Source organism: Erythranthe guttata, chromosome 4 (assembly GCF_056151865.1).
Source record: "Erythranthe guttata isolate IM_541 chromosome 4, IM_541, whole genome shotgun sequence".
In the NCBI taxonomy this organism is placed as follows: domain Eukaryota; kingdom Viridiplantae; phylum Streptophyta; class Magnoliopsida; order Lamiales; family Phrymaceae; genus Erythranthe; species Erythranthe guttata.
Window position 1 is genome coordinate 15,523,694 of NC_142536.1, and position 20,656 is coordinate 15,544,349.

The following is a 20,656-nucleotide window of genomic DNA, read 5'->3' on the forward strand; positions in this document are numbered from 1 at the left end:
CGTTAGTTTTTCTGGGCAATTACTTAATTGCCCTTAAATGTATTTAATTTTAAAAAATTGGACTAGTCAATTCTTTCTTCTTCTCTTCTTCAATTGGCTTTTGTGAAAGTAAAGTTTAGAGGGTTTGTGTTAATGGAATCTCTGAGTTAACGTGAAGGGGCACGCTTCTTCCCACCTGGAATAAACCCAAAGCTCCGATGGTTCCATCGCACGTCGGCCGGAATTTTTTGCCACCTGCGCCGTCTCTTCTGATCCCAAATCTCCGGTCCCTAGATGTAAATGTAGTATATTGAGGGTAAAAAGGTCAAAAAAATATTGCAGCTGCAAAAGTAATTAAAAGAGGAGAAAGTCAACCCGCCACGTCATTATACACAAACGGTTTTGAAATGGAGAGATCATTTTGGTACGTTTTGTACAGTTCAAGGGGGTGTTTACGACAACACCCATAGTTCAAGGGTGCAAACTGTACTTTTCCCTTTTGCTTATATTAACTGTTATTATTAAAGAACGTAACCTAATGATATATGTTTGGAATGTTCAAGAATAAATTTAAATTCAAAAAATTACCTTTTTATTTATATTTTAAAAGAATTTTTATTGTATTATGATTTTATTATTATTAAACTTTTTATTATGCTATTAGGATATATACATAATGAAGATATAACTATGTTTAAATATCTTTTTATATATGTTTTGAGTATTTATAAATAATATCTAGAAATATATTACATTAAATTTTAAAAATCGATTTTATTTCGATTTATCGCCGATTAATCACCGCCGCACCGATTAATCGTAAGTCAGTGCCTAACCGCCTCCGACCCAATCTCCGCTTTTTACGACCTTGGTCCTAATTACACATAATCTCAAGTATAATGTATAAATACTACTTAATCTTAAATAAAGATACACACATTATAATCCATCTCTCATAAGGTCTCAAGGTTTCTCTCTTTTGAGGTCTAAAAACTGACTTAAGCGCAAGAGAGCTTTCGCCGGTACCAAACTGACGCCGCCCTAACGTTTGTTTCCATGGTGGCAGATAAGGACCAACTTGAGCTTCAAGGTAGCGATCTACGTGCAATTTCAAGAAGTATCAATACAACTCGAAAATTAAATCAAGGTGGGCCAAGAACATTGATTCTTGACCACATTAGTAACAAAAATAGCTGACCTTAATAGGCTTTATGTCGCCATTTGTAACAAAATTACCACAAAGAGAATCATTGTCCAAGTAAACTCAATTTGACACTAATAAAGGCTCTTATTATTCAATTGAAATTAGTTGATTAGTTGGCAGAAGAATTAACTTTGAACAACTAAAATTGGAATAATAACAGTCATTATATATATTTTTTGTTCAAATCTATCGTTATATGAAATTAATGTTATTAAAAAAAAAAGGTATTCTAGAAAATTATGAAGAAGATGGTGGAAACATCTTTAGTAGGATTGAAAATTTGAATCAAAAGCTTGCATACATACATTCACCAACAATTTGTGCACAAGATAGTAATTAATCGGCCGCCTGGCTTTGCTCCACGATTTCCCTGACTCTACGGTTGTATTCTCACTGAACAATCGAGCTGCTTCTGAGTTTACCGGAGAATCGGGATTCGCATCGCTCAACAGTGACTGCAAAAAAAAAAATAATAATAATAAAAAAAAATAAAAAAAAATATATATATATATATATATATATATATATATATATATATATATATATATATATATATATATATATATATATATATATATATATATATCCGTACAATTATTTAATTAATCATGGCTTATCTCACCATCCAAACAGAGGCCTTAGCTAACTGAATTCATTCACAATATCACTTACTGTATGTTTAGTTCCACAAATAGAAGGTTACCTGGATACATACAAGTATCTGATCGACAAAATATCCTATAAACCACCGATCTCCAAACAAGTCCGAGCATATACGTCCATCCTCGTAAACTGGTCGGATTATCAAATTTCAAACTCTAAGTTTAGAATATATATATACAAGAATACGAGTTTCTTATTATATGCAGTTCCGTCTTACTGTTTGGATGGAACATTCGAGAAACAAACCGAACTCTTGGAGGCTTAAATGGATAGTCGTGTGGGAACTCAAGGGTCAATTTGAACGTACCTGTCACACTCGAACAATGAATATATTCCGACCTAAAACAAATTAAAGCATGCAAGAAATAGACAAATATAATACAAGAATGACTGACCTCCACTCCACGGTGTATCATCAGGGCTACATTTGACACAAGAAAATAAACCACAAAAAACGGCATTAATAAACCAACATGTATAAGTGCAACTACAAACTAAGGCCTCGTTTGGTTGCCACAATGGAATTTTCCAAAAGATAACAAAAGAACTCCTTAAAATGCAAGATAAAGCAGGATAAGTCATGATAATATAATATTTACGGGTCGACCCAGCAAGTTATTGGGCATGTCAAACATCAAACAAAGTCGAATTATTTAGTTAATAATGACTGATCTCCTCAACCAAACGAGGCCTAATTAATTCTTTGCTAATTAATTGATTTGTGATAAATGAAGAAATTACCCATTTATAATATTGTTTTCTTCCGGTGCGGCGCTAATACCCGGAGGTGGGTCCCGCTTCAACCTCTCCAAGTTCCTCATCAGCTTCTTAGACATATTCAATTCCTAGAAACACACTAAGTTTTTACAACCTTAACTTTCAGGATTATTGTAATGGAAAACGAGTTGATTTTTATCAAATTAAACAAATTTGTTATCAATTAAATTCAAGAACATGACTATATACGTTGTACCTCTGATCGGAATCCGTTCCGGTGAAAGTCTTGTGGGGTGCTGCGCTCTACTACAGAAAAAAAAGGGGTCAACGGCCGAATTGTAAATTACACTAAACTCCCCCGATGTTATAATTTTTTTTCTTGGAGGCAACATGTTTAGTAAATTACACTAAACCCCCCATAAAATATGTGTAATTAGAGCTGCACCCTTCAGAATTAAGAGCTTACGAAAATCTCCTTTAAGGTTTAATTGATGTTAAACATCTACCATAAATTTAATAAGACATTTTTACCCTTACCAAATATTTCCATTCTTTTGTGAAAGTTTTTCCTTTATTAATAAATTTCGGATTGCAAAATAGAAATACGATTTTTCTTCAATATAAGGGCAATATAGTCATTTTAAGCTTTATGTTAGTAAAATACACGATGGCTACCCTGGATACTGCCTAGGTGTTATGTGCTTAGATTAAATTGACAAGAGCGTCATCTGTAAATAGGCTAACTACAAAGGGATTATATGTTATTTATCGAGAAAATTATAGTTTTTGTGCCTTAAGTTGCATCAGTTTCACATTTGGTCTCCATCTTCACAAAAAATACACATGGTCATCCACGTTTCAACAATTTGACATTTTCGATCATTTTCGTTAATTTGCCATTAGTCCGTCAGTTAACAAACTGATGGGCATATACTTGATTCCGTTAGTTACGGGAAACTGTCGGAAATGACAAAAAATGTTAAATTATAGAAACAAGAACTAAATCTATTTTTTTTAAATATTGGGGACCAAAATGTGAAATCGAGGTAAATTTGAGGGATGAAAAGTGTATTTTTTCTGTTATTTACCCTATACATTGCTATGCATAGTGTGGGTTCTACTTACAATTTACAGAAAAATGAAGGGCAAAGTTCACTTTGCACCCCTGAATTATGGGATGTGTCGCATACACACCCCTCAATTACCAAACGTACCAAATACCCTCAATATTTTTTGGTCAAACTTGCAAAAATGTAAATACATTGGTTTTGTAATGATTTATTGAGCAATTACAATCTTACCCCACCTTTAGTCTACGGAAAATCTATGTGAATTTTAGTACTTAGACATAGTTCAGCCAAAATGAAAAATACAAATTAAAGTCACCATTCTCGTTCAATTTTTTCCAATATAACTCATCTTGCAAACAATAACTATGTAAGCAATTGTTTAGCTTATGTTAATATTTTATTAAGTTGAGCATATTTTTTTGTAGTTTATAATGACAGGTCATTTTTTGTAATTAAAACCTATAAAGGAGATCTTTACGCAGTTTGAATATATTTGGGGTTTGACTTACATTGAGTGAGAAGCTTTCTTCATTTAATCTCCTATTTTGAGATACTTGGTTTAATTAAAGAAATTAGGTATCCAGTTGTAAATGTGGTTTGATTAGGATTGCGATATAAAATTGAGCTCATGATAACAACTGGAGTTAGACATTATAGTGAAGTTAAAAAAAAAAAGGAGCAAAAATGAACTAATTTCAAATGAAAAATGAGGAAAAATAAAGGTAAAAAAATAAGGCACATATAAGCTTTGAACCCTCATACAATAAGAGTAAAAATGTCAAAAAAAAAAAAAAGCAATAAGAAGTCAATAGGTGAGGTCAACATATTTAAATAGAATACAAACACGAGGAGTATTTGGTACATTTCGTAATTGAGGGGTGTATTTGTGACACACCTCATAATTCAGGAGTGCAAAGTGAAATTTTCCCTAAACTGAATCTTCTCACACTGGTGACTCAATCAAGAAACTTCAGTTAAGAGGGAAGCGTAAAAAAAAAAAAAAAAAAAAACTGACACGCGCGCGCGCACACACACACAAAAACTATGCACAGTTTCTACTCCTTTGTATAATATATTTGTGAGCTCAACGTGTATAATATAAAAACTTGTGTTTTGGATCTCCAAAGTGTTTGAAAAATGCACCACTTGAAAAACACATGGGTTGACATAAGTCCATAACTTCCATTTTAATTCCCAAATTTCAATTCCCAAATACGCAATCTTGCATTCCAATCCAATTCTCCGGTCAATCCACTGCCGCCGCCATTGCCGCCACCTGAGTCGCCTTGGATCATGACGGATCACTCCGGCGAAGATCATGCTACGCCGGCGATCAGTTCCGACGAAAACAAGTCAATGCTGGTCGGATTATCGGACCAAGTCAACAAAATCACCGCCATGTTGAAAGATTGGAAGCTATCTCTCCTCTTCGTCTCGATCTTCGGCATGACAGGCATCGGTAAGACCACTCTCGCTAAACAAATCTTCGAACATCCATTAATTACGAATCGGTTTGACCGTCGTGCATGGATCGATTTAGGACCGAATTACCGACCTGAAAACATCATGCACGACATCGTAGCTCAATTAGATCCTGATTTTGACAAAATGCCTGGTTACCTAAGTATGCATCTATTCAAGTTATTGAGTTCGAAGAGATGCCTCGTTGTGTTGGATGGTGTTTGGGACACAAAGGTGTTTGATTATTTGCTAAGGTTTTCCGGAGATAAGATCAAGAATGGAAGTGCAGTTTTGGTGACTGTTAAGATTAGCAAGAACTCCATTATTCTAGAAAACTCTCCAGAAGTCTTTGCACTAGAAGGTTCATTATGCTAACTAATTTTAATTATAACATTAATTAGGTTGGTGGATTTAATTACTGCTCCCAAACCACCGCCTTTATTATGTATAAATAGGCATGAGGCCAATGTAATGTGGAATAGAGAGAAAATTGCAGTAATCAAAAAGTGTATTATTTTATCTTATTTCTCTACAAGTGGTATCAAGAGCAGGCTTTCTGGGATCGTCTTCGAGGTGCTGCTTAAAATACTTTGCCACGTCCAAGTGCCGTCAAAAAGCAGTCAGGGACTGTGAAGCTAATCGATCAGGGATCGAGCTTACTTGGTTAGGATTCACCAAGTTACAATGACAGATATGGCGACGTCGGTAAATGGAATCGAAAAATTGAATAACAACAATTACAATACATGGAGCATCCGTATGCAATTTTACTTGCTTGGACAAGATCTCTGGAGTATTGTTGGAGGAGGCGAGACTCAACCACCAACCGAAGAAGAAGAACTAAAGAAATGGAAGGTTCGAGCCGGAAAAACAATGTATGCTCTCTCAGTTGCCGTGGAGGATGACTTACTGCACCGCATCAAAGATGCTAAAACACCAAAGGAAGCATGGGATACTCTCTCTGGTATATTTGCTCGAACAAATGACGCCAAGCTACAGCAGCTCGAGAACGAGTTGTTGTCGATCTCGCAACGTGACTCGTCGGTAAGTGAGTACTTTACCAAAGTAAAATCTTTATGCTCAGAAATTTCGAAGCTAGATCCTCAAAATTCAATTACTGAGACGAGGATAAGAAGAATTATTATTCATGGTTTACGGCCCGAATTCCTTGGTTTGGTTACGGCAACTCGCGGATGGGCTCAAGAACCAACATTAAATGAGTTGGAGAATATATTGGCGAATCAAGAGGCCTTAGATAAACAAATGTCTAAAACCTCGATCAATGACGAAGAGAAGGCTCTCTTCAGTGGAAGAAGATATAGCCAAAAAGAGCAACGAAGTGCTAGATATAACAACGATGGATCTAATGAAAACCTGGGAAAGTGGGATAGAAGACCACAAGAAAGAAGTCCACAACAAGGGGGAGGACTACAGGGCCAAACTGAATCAAAAGAAAAGATATTACGTCGCAAAAATAATCAATGTTACAACTGTGGGAGGAATAATCACTATGCACGAGATTGCCGATATAAACGGGAGGAAGGAAATATAGCGACCTCTTTATGCCCTCAAAATGAGAGCGAAGAAGAATGGGATTTTCAAGCATCGTTTGCCGTCGAAGCATTATACGTAGAACCAGTTGAGACAATGGCACTTTCCTGCATAGAAGAAGAACCTGCACTCGTCACGGAAATCCCGAAAAAGGTCAATTATGATGATGATTGGATTGTAGATTCCGGATGTTCGAATCACATGACTGGAGATAGAAAAAAACTACTGAGCATGTCTAAATATGAAGGAGGAAGAGTCGTAGTCACGGCTGATAATTCCAAGCTACCAATTACCCATGTTGGTAGAACAGTGGTTACACCTCACCACAGCCCGGGCCAAGTACACTTGCAAAATGTATATCATGTACCAGGTATGACAAAGAATTTACTCTCAGTGTCACAACTAACGGCGTCGGGAAATTATGTATTATTTGGGCCCAATGACGTGAAGTTATATTCAAAGATCAAGGTAACTGGTACACCTCTTATGGAAGGACGAAAAGTAGAATCCGTCTATGTGATGTCAGCTCAAGAAGCCTATGTTGATAAAGCTCGAAGCCATGAAACAGCGGATCTATGGCACGCGCGATTAGGGCATGTTAACTATCTCAAGTTGAAGGTCATGATGACGAAATCTTTGCTAAAGGGGCTTCCTCAATTAGATGTTCGAGAGAGTACAGTTTGTGCAGGCTGCCAATATGGGAAAGCACACCAGCTACCTTACAAGGAGTCAAAATTCAGAGCAAAGGATCCTCTCGAGCTAATCCACTCAGATGTATTCGGTCCGGTGAAACAATCATCTATAAGTGGCTCTCGGTACATGGTCACATTTATTGACGACTTTTCCAGGTACGTGTGGGTACACTTCATGAAAGAAAAATCTGAGGCACTAGTCAAGTTTAAGAAATTTAAAGAAGATGTGGAAAATGAATTTGGTTATAAAATAAAATGTCTACGGACCGATAACGGAGGCGAGTACACATCTTTGGAATTCATAAACTATCTCAAGGAGTGTAAGATACGTAGACAACTGACTTGTCCGAGTACTCCACAACAAAATGGTGTGGCAGAGCGGAAAAATAGACACCTTGCTGAGACATGTAGGAGCATGTTACATGCGAAGAATGTGCCACCACGATTCTGGGCAGAATGTATGAAGACTGCTGCCCACGTGATTAACAGGCTGCCTCAAGCAACACTTGGGTTTGTCTCGCCGTACGAAAAGTTATGGAAGACTAAGCCCACGGTAAGTCATTTTCGCGTATTTGGGTGCGTATGTTATGTTTTTGTTCCAGACAATCTACGCAATAAATTTGATAAGAAAGCAATACGGTGCATATTTGTGGGATATGATAATGAAAGAAAAGGGTGGAAATGTTGCGACCCAAGTACAGGAAGATGCTATACTTCTCGAAATGTGGTGTTCGATGAGTTATCGTCATGGTGGTCGCCCCAAGCAATAACATTACCGGATTCAAAAGAAATTGAGGAAGAATTGAAAAGGAATACTGAAGGAAATGAAGGTACTGAGCATTCGCCAGCCGAGGCAGATGTAGATGCCATGCAACCGGAAAAAGACAAGTCACCATGGAAAACTGGAGTACACCAAACTCACGAAGAAGAACAAATGAGTCAATTTGAGGAGACACGAGAAGAACCACGTGAAAATGAGGTACAACTTAGAAGGTCTACTAGGCAACGGAAACCAAATCCAAAATATGCCAATGCAGCAATGGTAGAGGAGCACATGATAAAAGAGCCTATGTCGTACGAGGAAGCAGCTTCAAGTGACGAGTGGAAGAGAGCCATGAAAGAAGAAATGGATGCCTTGGAGCAAAATGAAACATGGGATTTGGTACCTAAACCAAAAGACGTAATGCCCATATCATGCAAATGGGTCTACAAAGTAAAGAGTAAGCCAGATGGCTCAATCGAACGATGTAAAGCAAGGTTGGTGGCTCGAGGTTTTTCGCAAAAGTATGGCATCGATTATGAAGAAACATTCAGCCCAGTCGCAAAGATGACTACAGTGCGCGTTTTGCTAGCCCTCGCAGCAAGCAAACAATGGAAGTTGTGCCAGATGGACGTGAAAAATGCATTCTTGCATGGAGAACTAGATCGAGAAATATACATGGAACAACCTCAAGGCTTCGAGAGCAAAACTGATCCAGATTATGTGTGCAAATTAAAGAAGGCACTTTACGGTTTAAAACAGGCACCACGAGCATGGTATGGAAAAATTGCGGAGTTCCTTATCCAGAGCAACTACACCATGGCACCAGCTGATTCAAGTTTATTTGTGAGAACTCGGAATGGAAAGAAGGCAATCGTGCTAGTGTACGTGGATGATCTAATCATAACCGGAGACGACGAGAAGGAAATACATCAAGTTCAAGCCAACTTATCAGTACGTTTTCACATGAAAGCACTCGGAGAATTAAATCACTTTCTCGGTCTTGAAGTAGAAAGAGTCGGCGAAGGAATATTCTTATGTCAGCACAAGTATGCAAAGGAATTACTTGAAAAGTACGGGATGACGGAGTGCAAACCTGTCTCTACTCCTATCGAAGTAAATGTGCGATTATGCTCTACCGAAGGAAAAGAATTAGGAGACGCTACAATGTACAGACAAATAGTCGGCAGCCTCATCTATCTCACTATAACCCGACCAGATTTATCATATGCAGTAGGCATAGTGAGTCGATTTATGCAGACCCCAAAAAAACCGCACTTGGAAGCTGTAAGGAGAATATTGCGGTACGTGAAAAGCACGATTGACTACGGGATATTGTACAAGAAATGTGAAAAATGTGAGATTATTGGATATTGTGACTCTGACTATGCTAGTGACCACGACACACGGCGATCGACATCAGGTTATGTCTTTAATATTGGATCTGGACCAATCTCATGGTGCAGCAAACGACAACCCACAGTTTCATTATCAAGCACCGAGGCAGAGTATCGTGCGGCAGCTACGGCAGCTCAAGAATGCACATGGTTGCATCAACTTTTGAAAGATCTTGGGCAATCTGATAATACCTCTACAAAAATATACTGTGACAATGTGTCAGCAATTCGTCTTGCGGAGAATCCCGTGTTTCATGCAAGGACGAAACACATTGAAGTACACTATCACTTCCTACGTGAGAAGGTACTACGAGGAGAAATTGAAATCAAACACATAAGAACAGGAGAGCAGCTTGCAGATATATTCACAAAAGGAGTCAATGGCTTCAAGTTCGAAGATTTTCGGAAAAAGTTAGGAATCAACCGAAGTTCCACATTAAAAGAGAGCAGTTCTTGAGGGGGAGTGTTAAGATTAGCAAGAACTCCATTATTCTAGAAAACTCTCCAGAAGTCTTTGCACTAGAAGGTTCATTATGCTAACTAATTTTAATTATAACATTAATTAGGTTGGTGGATTTAATTACTGCTCCCAAACCACCGCCTTTATTATGTATAAATAGGCATGAGGCCAATGTAATGTGGAATAGAGAGAAAATTGCAGTAATCAAAAAGTGTATTATTTTATCTTATTTCTCTACAAGACCCGTCGGGATAGCACGAACTCCACATTGGTATGATATTGTCCAGATTGGGCCGGGCCCAACTGGTTTTGCTCTTGGGTTTCCCCAAAAGGCCTCATACCAATGGAGTTACTATCCCCTCCTTATAAAGGATAGATCTTTCCCATATTTAACCGATGTGGGACATTGTTTGCACCTCAACAATCCTCCCCTCGAACAAAGTACCACATAGGTCGGACCACAAAGGACCACCGAGCCTCCCCTCAATTTGCGCCTGGGGCTCACACCATCTTTGTTACAGAGCGCACCGAGCCTCGAACAAAGGAACACCGAGCCTCCCACCTGGAGCTCGTCGAGCCACCTCCATTTGCGCACCGGGAGCTCACCATATTTGTTCGGCACCGAGGATTCAGGAATTTCACACAGATTCCGGCAATTTCCACCACATGGTTAAGTCTGGGCCATGGCTCTGATACCACTGTTGGGCCCCCGTCGGGATAGCACGAACTCCACATTGGTATGATATTGTCCAGATTGGGCCGGGCCCAACTGGTTTTGCTCTTGGGTTTCCCCAAAAGGCCTCATACCAATGGAGTTACTATCCCCTCCTTATAAAGGATAGATCTTTCCCATATTTAACCGATGTGGGACATTGTTTGCACCTCAACAGGTGACGACCACTCTTGAACAAGTAGCTGTGTTTCCTCAGAGCTATAGAGTTCATCGATCAGATGGGCCTCCTCAATGAAGAAGATAGTTGGTCTCTTCTTCGGCACAAGGTGTTCGATGAAATGCCTTGCCCACCTGAACTTGTGAAGGCTGGAAAAAAGATTGCTGAGAATTGTGAAGGTCTTCCTCTCACAATCATCACTGTTGCTGATCTCCTATCGAAACTCGAGAAGAGTCCGGATTGCTGGAAGAAAATAGCTGACGAGGAAGAAAATTCCGTGTTTATGGATGCTTACGAAAAAATGTCGGATGTATTATTTCCAAATTATGACTATTTGCCTCAGCATTTGAAAGAACCCTTTCTCTATTTGGGAGTTTTCCCTGTGAAGAAATCGATCCCCCACTCCAAGATTGTCAATTTATGGATTTCTGAGGGATTTCTCGAACAAAATCAATTGAGTACTCCAGAAAATGTTGCTGCAGAATGTTTGAAAGACCTTATTTCAAGAAGTGTTGTAATGGTTCCCCAGCAGAGCACAAGTAACAAAATTAAAACGTGTCGCCTACATTCTGTATTTTGGCATCTCTGCATCAAAGAAGCTAGAAAGAACAAGTTTTTCCATGTCGTGAAACGCTATGCTGATATTGTAGCAGAAGATGTAGAGAACCAGACTCGATTTTGCATCCACAACATGTTGTTTGGCATCGAAGATTTGAATAACTTAATTGCATCCACTTCAAATGTGTCTTCTCTCCTATGTACCGGTCCTTACCATCAATATCCAGTACTGATATGTTTGGATCATTCGAACTTGCTCAGAATACTCGACGCTCTTACAGTCCGTTTCTACTTATTTCCAATCGATGTCGTAAAACTAGTCGAGTTAAGGTACCTTTCCCTCAATTATAATCGGAATCTCCCTTCTTCCATATCCAAACTTTTGAACCTTGAGTGCTTGATTGTCAGCCGACCTTTGTCCATCATTTCCGTTGAGAAACCACTGTGTCTGCCTATAGAAATATGGGATATGAAGAAACTGAAGCATGTTCAGTTCATGGGAAGCAATCAACTACCAAATCCTTCTAAAGGATCGTACTTACCAAATCTCTTAACGCTTTCAGATATGAGTGCTCGCAGTTGTACTAGGAGCGTTCTTGAAAGCATCCCTAACCTAAAGAAACTTGGAATTCAAATTGAATTATCGCCCGAAGCAGCCACTAATCAAGAACCCTCGAGCTGCTTCGATCATATTTCACGTCTCGAGAAACTAGAATCACTTAAATGTGTCGTTGTGAATCCTATATTCAATACTACTGGGATTGCTGTCTGCCCACCACCCCCTCTTTCGGTTTTTCCATTGGGTCTTAAGAAGTTAAGCCTGAGCGGGTTAGGATATCCGTGGGAAGAAATGAGCAAGATTGCTTTATTGCCTAATCTTGAAGTGCTCAAATTACGAAGCTGTGCTTTTCGAGGACCAAAGTGGGATGTGGAAGATAATAGATTCTTGAGACTCGAGTTTATTCTGATTGAAGATAGTGACTTGGTGCACTGGACGGCTGGAAACAGGAGCTTCCCTTATCTTGATTGCTTGAGCATTCAACACTGCTACAAATTACAAGTCGTGCCCCGGCAATTTTCTTTCGATCTTGGAAAGATTCAACTGGTTGACTGTACTCCTTTGGTTGTGAATTGGGCAAAGAAATTGACGAAGATTGATGTTCGTGTCCATTCTTCGTGGGATGATAAGACCCTCAAGAAATGACTATCAACAAGATTCCCAAAGTAAGTCATCAATTATATTTCGCAGTCATCACCACTAAAATTCTCAATTCTTTTTTTTTTTTTTTTTTTTTTCGTTTTTTCCGAATATTGTTCATGTAATGCAACTCAAGTTAACTCTGGTTGAAGAGAGCGAATTGGTGCACTAGATCGCCGGGAAAGAAGAGCTTCCGATTTCTTGATTGCCCGAGCATTAAACACTGCCACAAATTGCAAGAGATGCCCCAAAAGTTCACTTTCTGTCTTGGCAAAGTTTAAGTGGTTAAATTCAATCCTTTGATTGTCAATTGAGCAAATAATTTCGACAATTACTCGAGTGGTGTTCGTGTCTAATGCTTCGTGGGATGAACGAATATGGAAATTTGCACTTAACCTTCAAGCATAGTGGCTGTGTGTGTTTGTGTATGTGTTGTTTCTCTATACCACTTCCAGACTTAATTGAAGTTGGCTCTTTCTGTATTTCCTCAAGAATATTAATGTTTGACATATATTTGTAATCTACTACAAGAACAATTGTTACATTAAACTGCTAATTCTTTTTTTTTTTTTTCTTTTTTTTTGGGTTTCTTTTAAGGGATTCAAAATATGAGTTTTGATGAATATGACTATACACTTCATTCTACCACATTCAAAATCTCACTTAAATATAGCAATCAAATTAGAAATTACATATCTTCGCGTTGACGCCAAAAACCTTGTTTTTATGTCCAACAATTTCTCGGTTACAATTCCATAGCATGTCTGGTACAAGATAAAAAAAATCCAACAGTCTTGAACAATATAATTGCGGCGCAAACATACATTTTCAATCGGGACTTAAAATAAAACGCACCACAAGAACAAATCGGCAAAAAGAGTAATCAGACTAGATAGTTTATTGGGCCATCCGGCTTTGCTCGGCAATCTCCCTGACTCTGCGATTGTATTCTCTCCGATTGTCAACGAACATTCTAGCAGCGTCACAGTTTACTGGAGTATCGGGATTCGCATCGCTCAACAGCGACTGCAAATGAAACGAAATAAACTCATCATCAAATATGTTCACTATTGTCATTTTCTACACCATCTGTGCTTCAAATTCTCAAACGGGATTTCATTCCTTCTAAGTTTTTATCATCTTTTAATTGAGAATCTACGCAGTACCTGGATTGATATAAGTATAGTTTCAACGAGTAATGCAGGAGTCCACTCGTCTTCAAGAAAGTCCACGCACACTCTTCCATCCTCATAAACTGATCGGAATATCAAGTTTCAAAGCTAAGTTCGTAATAATTAAACTAATTAAGCTAATTGTATATGCAAGAAATTTGATCTTACTGTTCGGATGGAACATTTGAGAAACAAATCGAACTCTTGGGGGCTTCATCGGATAGTCGTATGGGAAGTCAAGGGTCAATTTGAACTTACCTGTCGCACTCGAACAATGACTATATTGCGACCTAAAACAAATTAAAGCATGCAAGAAATCGACAAATATAATACAAGAATTACAACTGACCTCCACTCCACGGTGTATCCTCAGGGCTACATTCGACACAAGATAATAAACCACAAAAAAAGACGGCATTAATAAACGGAACATGTAAATCCAACTACAGACTAAGGCCTAGTTTGGTTGCAACAACGGAATTTTCCAGAAATTTAAATATTGCAATAATCTTATTATTACATCCCAACAATACAGTTGGCCTGAAAAAGTTATTGGTGGTGGAAATTAAACTAGATTCACTTAATCAAGATAAGTTCAAAACTTCAAAGTAATGAATCCAATCAAACGAGGCCTAAATAATTCTTGATAATTACTAATTGATGTTTGCTAAATAAATAAATGAAGAAAAGTACCCATTTATAACTGCATTCCAGAGCATAATATTATCTTCTTCAGGTGCCGCAATAATACCTAGAGGTGGGTCCCTCTTCAAACTCCGCAAGTTCCTTATCAGCTTCCCAGACATACTTATTGACTTGTAATGGAAAACCAGCTGATTTTTTATCAAATTAAATTAAATGCAAAGATCTACTTACAAACGATCAATTATATGAAAGAACGTACATTACTGTATAAGTTAGTATACCTCTGATCCGACGTCGTTCCGGCGAAATCTAGTTGGTGCAGAGCTCTACTACAGGAAAAAAAAAAGTCAATGGCCGGATTATAAATTACACCAACCCCCCCCCCCCCCCCCCCCCCCCCCTTGCTATGTAACTTTGTTTTTCTTGGCGGCAAACATGTCTAGTAAATTACACTAAACTCCCCATAAAATAGGTGTAATTTCAGATGCACCCTTTAACTTTATAACATTACACGAATCTCCTGTAATGTTTGATTGAGGTTAAACATCTACCGTATACTTAATACAACATTTTTATGTAGCGGGGAAATTTGGTCTTTAAGGACAGACACAACTCGCCTCGGCAAATTCATTCAAAGCAGATTTTCGACTAATAAATACAAGATTAAAATTAGGACCAACGTAGACCATAGTGGTCATATTGAACTAGAAGGACCTGCGACCGATGCAGTAGAAAGAGGACGTTCGGTTTTGGAGATTAAAGTATTAAGAACTTCGTAATGACAGAGAAACTAGAAAAACGGAAGTTTGATTGATGCCTACGTACATGGCATGAGTGAAGTTTAAAGGAAAAACATAAGGGCAATATAGTCATCATTTCAAGGTTTATGTTAGTAAAATAGACAACCTTTACTCGGGTTATGTGCTTACATTAAATTGACACGGGGCTCATCTGCAAAATACATACCACATGTTTTTGTATCCTATATATTATTATGTATAGAGAAGCTTATATACTTACAATTTACAAATAAAAAAAAGAAGAAAATTAATCTTCTCACACTCAACAAAGAAACTCTAGTTAAGAGGGAAGTCGAAAAAAAGAAAGTAAAAAAAAAAAAAAAAAAACTAAAATTATGCACAATTTCTACTTTTAACTTGTGACTAAGCTTGCATAATATATTTGTGAGCTCAATCAACTTGGTAGCTACACTTGTGTGTTTATATATATATATATATATATATATATATATATAGCTAACAAGGTCTTCCCTTGATACATTTTAGAGGTCCCGCAAATTTGGTGAGGGAGGGCACGTATCCTCCGGGTTTAGGAGCGATGGTACCGTAGCCCAGTGCAAACTTGTGTTTCGGATCTCCGGATTGTTTGAAAAATGCACCATTCTTCATTACATCTCCCTCCGATTTCCATACCCAATTCTTCCACACGCTCTCCGGTGCGTAGTCTCTCTTCGTCACCTACATTTTCCGTGAAAATTAATAAAAAAAATAATCTCCGGTCGTCTCTTTCATAAGTACGTTAAAACAATCACTTAGACCTCGTCATATGATGGACCCAATAATTTTCTTAAAATTTTGCGCGGGTATTTAATAATTTTAATATCATTGAATATTTTTTTTAATTTAACGTTTTTTAGTTATATGTGCCACATTGCCAATATTTGAATTGTACAAAATCTATAATTAATTTTAAACAATTTCCATATAAACACCATATAAGTGTATTTTTCTAAAAGAAATCCTAATGCGATGTATCTGCGACATGTATATGAGTGTGTTTTTGTAAGTAAATTTGAATATTTGGATACGGAAAATCGAAGACTTTGATGCTATCTATATTAAAAAAAAAAACCGAAAAGAAGTACCTCTTTGGCAAAACGATCTTGAGGAGCAACGAAATTGTTGCCCTGGCTGAGTATGGTGGGGTGTTGGCTACCTCCAATGGCGTACATTTCCCAACGAGTGTAGTCATTGTTAACTATGTGGACGAAACCCCATCGAACCCTAGGCATTCTTTGAATTAATCCTTTCCCAAAGTGATTGAATGCTACCGTTATTTGCATCACTTGGTCGCCTGAATAGCTGTCGCTTGCTCCGAACAACATCACCTGCATTTTCCATCTAGAGGGTGAAAATTGGACGGATCAGATCGTAATTTCTCTTTTTGGAAAGAAATAGGATTTTCGAATCATGGAATGATTTATTTTTCTTTCTAAAATTGAATATTGTTTTTAGATCAGAATCGATGGAATTCAAATAAGTATAATCTAGTTTCACCCTTACTTCGGGCGAAAGTTAAATAAATATATATATGCAATCTAAAATTGTATTGAAGTTTCGTGTGGATGAGAATTACGTCGTTGTGGTGCGTAAAATGGGAATTGGAGATGGTGATTGCCGTGGAACCTTCAATTGCATCAATAAGGCCATCGACACACTTAGACAAAGAAACGTGATCAATCCAAACATTCGTAGCTCCAAACATAGAAATTGCATCGCCGTCACTTCTACTACGGTAACCATAATGGTTAACCGAATCCCTAATTAGCCCCCCATTGCCCGCCTTAATGTCGTGTATTCGGATATTATGTATGACCACATTGCTTACGTATTGTATGGTTAAGCCCGCACCGTTCGCTATATGGATCTGCGCCCCCCGCCCGTCAATCGTCTTATTGCTCGTCATTATAAGTTCCTGCGAGAGCCTAATGACCATACTGCGCGCGAATATGATCCAGAGCGGCTCTTTCTGAATCACACCGTACCTTAGGGTTCCCTTTTTAGGGTTGACCAAATCGTCGTCTGCAGAGTTGGTCACCACGTAGGTCCTACCGGCCTTGCCTCCGGTGACGTGGCGACCAAACCCTAGGGCACAATCCACGAGCTTCCGGCGATTTCTTTCCCAATTTCTTTGGCACCTCCAACACTGGTCGATAGGGTTCGTGGCTTGGCATTTACTACCACCGCGCCTGGCAAGGCCTCTTCTTGTACTATTGCTACCTTCCGTTGACCTTCATATGCATCATAAAATTGTAACGTTGTTAGTCGAAAGAACCACGATAATGCTCGAAATAATCGAGGGAATTATTAAAAAAAGAAAAAGAATATACTCCCTCCGTCCCATACTAAATGTTGTTTTAAGGTTTTACACAATACATATTAAAAAAAGTTATTGAATATGGTTGAATTTTAGGAAAGAGACATAAAAAATTAGAAAAACTAAAATATCATTTACTATTTAATGACCTGATAAGAGAGTGTCAATGCTTAATACAATTGTATTAACAAGAGTAAAATAGGAGAAAAAAATGCATTTAATGCATTATTGAAAAACTAAAACGACAGATAATATGAAAAAAAAAAAAAAAAATCTCGATATCAGATAATATAGAATGGAGGGAGTGTATATATATATATATATATATAATGTAGAATTAGTAACTTACTTATGAACATGGTGGTTTAGGTTATTTGAGACGGACAAAGGATCTGGATGGTAGGCCCGGCGAGCGGCTATCTTGGCTTCTTCCGCGCGCTTCTGCCAGAAGACATCGTCTTTAGCGTGGTAACTTGCCTCGGTGGTGAAAGCCACAACTAAAATCAAGAAAACTAAACTATAGCTAATGGTGTCCATTATTGTTAATTAATGACAAGATAATTAAATATGGAATGAATATTGTGTCCCTTTTTTTTTTTCTGGTTTGTTATCGTAATTTATACGAATTTATGGTGGCATCCTTGAATGTAGGATTGAAGTATGAACATTCAACAAAAACGAAAGTTATAAATAAATATGCGAATCTGGTGAAGACATGGATTTTATTGCAATATCTGTGGAAATAAAGGGATAATGAGAATGAGAAGTTTGGAGGAAAATGTGGAGAATGGTTAGTTGTCTACCTGCTTTGTTTTTATGACTTCTGAGGGAAATGTGGAGGAAAATGGGAAAATTACACTTTTCACCCCTCAAGTTTGCACCAATTTTACATTTGGCCTCCCATGTTCAGAAAAATGTACATTTGGTCCCTCATGTTTCACTAATTTAACACTTTTGGTCATTTCCGTCATTTTACCGTTAACTCGCAGTGGTGGGCACACACTTGATTCCGTTAGTAATAACGGAAAATTGACGAATGACTAAAAGTGTTGAATTTTTAAAACATAAGGGACCAAATGCATTTTTTGTGAACATGGGGACTAAATGTGAAATTTGTACAAACTTGAGGGACGAAAAATGTATTATTTTCCGGAGGAAAATTTATATATATATATATATATATATATATATATATATATATATATATATATATATATATATATATATATATATATATATTGTTTTTATAACTAACAGAGATATTTCCATCAAGTAATTTAATAATTCGTTAAATTTATAAAATAATATATATAAATTATTAACTTTTTTTATGCATAGTACATTTTTTTTACCTTGTTGAAATTAATGCCACGGTGTGAATCTAATTTCTTAGTTTTGTTAACGTAGTAATAACTTGTGTTGCTGTTTTCTTATAATTAATTGAACAAATTAAGTCCGCATGAGTGTAGCTCAACTGGTTCCGGGGTGGTAACATTAGTAGAAAATTTGCTTATTACTACGAAATTTTTTTGCTATTGTAACAACCCGATCCGTAATAAAAGGTACTTTTACTATGGAACAATTTTGAAATCGTAGTAAATACTAGGATTTACCGTAGCAAAAAAATATTTGGTACGGCCAATTACCGTAGTAAAGATTTTGTCACGCTCGTATATGCTACGGGACAAATTCGTAGCAATTGTGTAGCAAAAGCCTTAATACAAATTTGATGCATTTTGCTACAGTTAATGATCGTAGTAAAAAACCATTTTTCTACTAGTGTAAGTTGTACAAGGTCCTGGAATTGAATCATGGCAGCCGCAGTGTGGGAATTTCAATTCAAATGAGGATTTGTTCCTTGTGGGCACCAAACGGGCTAAAGGATGGGGGCCCTAGGGGCAAGACATTTCGCCTTTTGGTACGATTAAACAAATTAAAGAATTATCATTCATCTATAAATGATGCACGAATACTTCTATACACACGCTTTTCCACGTTCAGAAACGTTTTGGGGATACTTTCATAAATATTTAAAAATTTGGGGACGTTTCTGATAATAATGAAAGAATGAAAATGCGTACCTGCCCAAAATAATCCAAAACCCGTTTTAAATAAAAATTCGGAATTTTTTGCGCTTAAAAAAGTTCTTAAATCTTATGTCTTTTTTTCACTTATAGTGGTCTTTTAATATTTTTTGTAGATGCTGATTCTATACTACCCGAATATAATTTGTGGAATAATAATTCCGATTAAAGCTTGTAAATTATATATATTTTATAGATCCAAGTATGTAATTGACAATAAGTTAAACGTTATAATATTTGTTGATTTATATGCCTATAGAAATCAATTGATCTAAGTTGTAACAGTTAAGTTGTGGAAACAATATTCAGTTACAACTGTAAATCTTGTGTTGGCACAGTTATACTCTACTTAAAGTAAATAAACAGAACACAAGAATTAATGTGGTTCAGACACAATTGTGCCCTACATCCACGTGGACCTGCAAACACGATTTCACTAGTTCAGATTTATAGTGTACATTAATAGGACTTAATAAAAACACTAAAGACTCCCTCTTTATGTAATACGCCGTTCTTGCACACAACTTGAACTTCGTGTTTCTTCCAACAGCAGCTCCACACCGCGTGTCTAGAACTCCTTTCTGGCCTGAACTCCCTTCAGTGACGCGGTTGATCTCTCAAGAGATCTATACAGCCAATCTGTATATGTTGACACATCCAACGATGGCACAGTTCTGTTCAGCAGAACGTTTCAGCGATTCTTCAAAGCTACGGAGTGATTATTCTCCCAACAAAAAGTGTCACGGTCTTTGTGAAGTGAGGAGCCTTATATAGGCGTGAGATCGGCCTCCAAAGACCTGTCTTCCAAAGTAACCGAATAACTAGGAAACAAAATCCTAGTCAATATCTAGTTCTAATCTAGATAACTATAAAAGATTCCTAACAAGAGTAAAGTACAAGGAAATAAATCTAAGTCCTAAAGTATTACAAAGGTAGGACTCTAAATTTCCAAAATAAACATGGGAACAAATCTTTAGCCAATCTTTACTTCCCAAGTGAGGCGGATTTCTTCCTTGGTGGAAATCTGGCGCCAACATT

At 37.4% G+C, this 20,656-nt stretch overlaps 3 protein-coding genes and 1 long non-coding RNA gene across 7 annotated transcripts; 1 reads left to right on the forward strand and 3 right to left on the reverse strand.

The window, feature by feature from the left end:
* Positions 1–1,568: 1,568 nt before the first annotated feature.
* Positions 1,569–2,591, reverse strand: LOC148771248 (uncharacterized). 2 transcript variants are annotated; one of them, XR_016031054.1, is made up of 4 exons: positions 2,242–2,591; positions 2,064–2,153; positions 1,887–1,975; positions 1,569–1,638 (listed from the first exon to the last, which is right to left on the reverse strand). It is a non-coding gene; the product is annotated as an uncharacterized LOC148771248 (long non-coding RNA). The 2 variants fall into 2 exon arrangements; XR_016031053.1 differs by lacking the exon at positions 2,242–2,591 and having other exon boundaries at positions 2,064–2,229.
* Positions 2,592–4,728: 2,137 nt separating this feature from the next.
* LOC105972550 (putative late blight resistance protein homolog R1A-10) lies at positions 4,729–13,154 on the forward strand. 2 transcript variants are annotated; one of them, XM_088816999.1, is made up of 3 exons: positions 4,729–5,388; positions 10,845–12,626; positions 12,737–13,154. In XM_088816999.1, the coding sequence occupies exon 2, from the start codon at positions 10,906–10,908 to the stop codon at positions 12,604–12,606; it is 1,701 nt and encodes a 566-aa protein (XP_088673125.1). In that variant the 5' UTR covers positions 4,729–5,388; positions 10,845–10,905; the 3' UTR covers positions 12,607–12,626; positions 12,737–13,154. The 2 variants fall into 2 exon arrangements, with proteins under 2 accessions (XP_088673125.1, XP_088673124.1); XM_088816998.1 differs by having other exon boundaries at positions 12,753–13,154.
* Positions 13,155–13,270: 116 nt separating this feature from the next.
* LOC105972554 (ubiquitin-conjugating enzyme E2 2) lies at positions 13,271–14,800 on the reverse strand. Of its 2 annotated transcripts, none has more exons than XM_088817002.1 (6): positions 14,699–14,800; positions 14,466–14,605; positions 14,122–14,147; positions 13,941–14,030; positions 13,767–13,855; positions 13,271–13,626 (listed from the first exon to the last, which is right to left on the reverse strand). In XM_088817002.1, the coding sequence occupies exons 2-6, from the start codon at positions 14,576–14,578 to the stop codon at positions 13,498–13,500; spliced, it is 447 nt and encodes a 148-aa protein (XP_088673128.1). In that variant the 5' UTR covers positions 14,579–14,605; positions 14,699–14,800; the 3' UTR covers positions 13,271–13,497. The 2 variants fall into 2 exon arrangements, with proteins under 2 accessions (XP_088673128.1, XP_012852972.2); XM_012997518.2 differs by having other exon boundaries at positions 14,466–14,587; positions 14,699–14,781.
* A 489-nt stretch (positions 14,801–15,289) lies between these two features.
* LOC105972519 (pectate lyase) lies at positions 15,290–18,240 on the reverse strand. The gene is made up of 4 exons (XM_088817000.1): positions 17,884–18,240; positions 16,794–17,448; positions 16,303–16,545; positions 15,290–15,895 (listed from the first exon to the last, which is right to left on the reverse strand). The coding sequence occupies exons 1-4, from the start codon at positions 18,069–18,071 to the stop codon at positions 15,674–15,676; spliced, it is 1,308 nt and encodes a 435-aa protein (XP_088673126.1). The 5' UTR covers positions 18,072–18,240; the 3' UTR covers positions 15,290–15,673.
* Between the last annotated feature and the right edge of the window lie 2,416 nt (positions 18,241–20,656).

Coding starts and splice junctions, on each gene's coding strand:
- LOC105972550 (XM_088816999.1), top strand. CDS start 10,906: ATGGGCCTCCTCAATGAAGAAGATAGTTGGTCTCTTCTTCGGCACAAG.
- LOC105972554 (XM_088817002.1), bottom strand. CDS start 14,578: ATGTCTGGGAAGCTGATAAGGAACTTGCGGAGTTTGAAGAGGGACCCA. Junction 13,856..13,940: donor TCAAATGTTCCATCCGAACA/GTAAGATCAAAT, acceptor TATTCCGATCAG/TTTATGAGGATGGAAGAGTG. Junction 13,627..13,766: donor CTATACTTATATCAATCCAG/GTACTGCGTAGA, acceptor TTTCATTTGCAG/TCGCTGTTGAGCGATGCGAA.
- LOC105972519 (XM_088817000.1), bottom strand. CDS start 18,071: ATGGACACCATTAGCTATAGTTTAGTTTTCTTGATTTTAGTTGTGGCT. Junction 17,449..17,883: donor CTAAACCACCATGTTCATAA/GTAAGTTACTAA, acceptor ATGCATATGAAG/GTCAACGGAAGGTAGCAATA. Junction 15,896..16,302: donor AAGATCGTTTTGCCAAAGAG/GTACTTCTTTTC, acceptor CGGAAAATGTAG/GTGACGAAGAGAGACTACGC.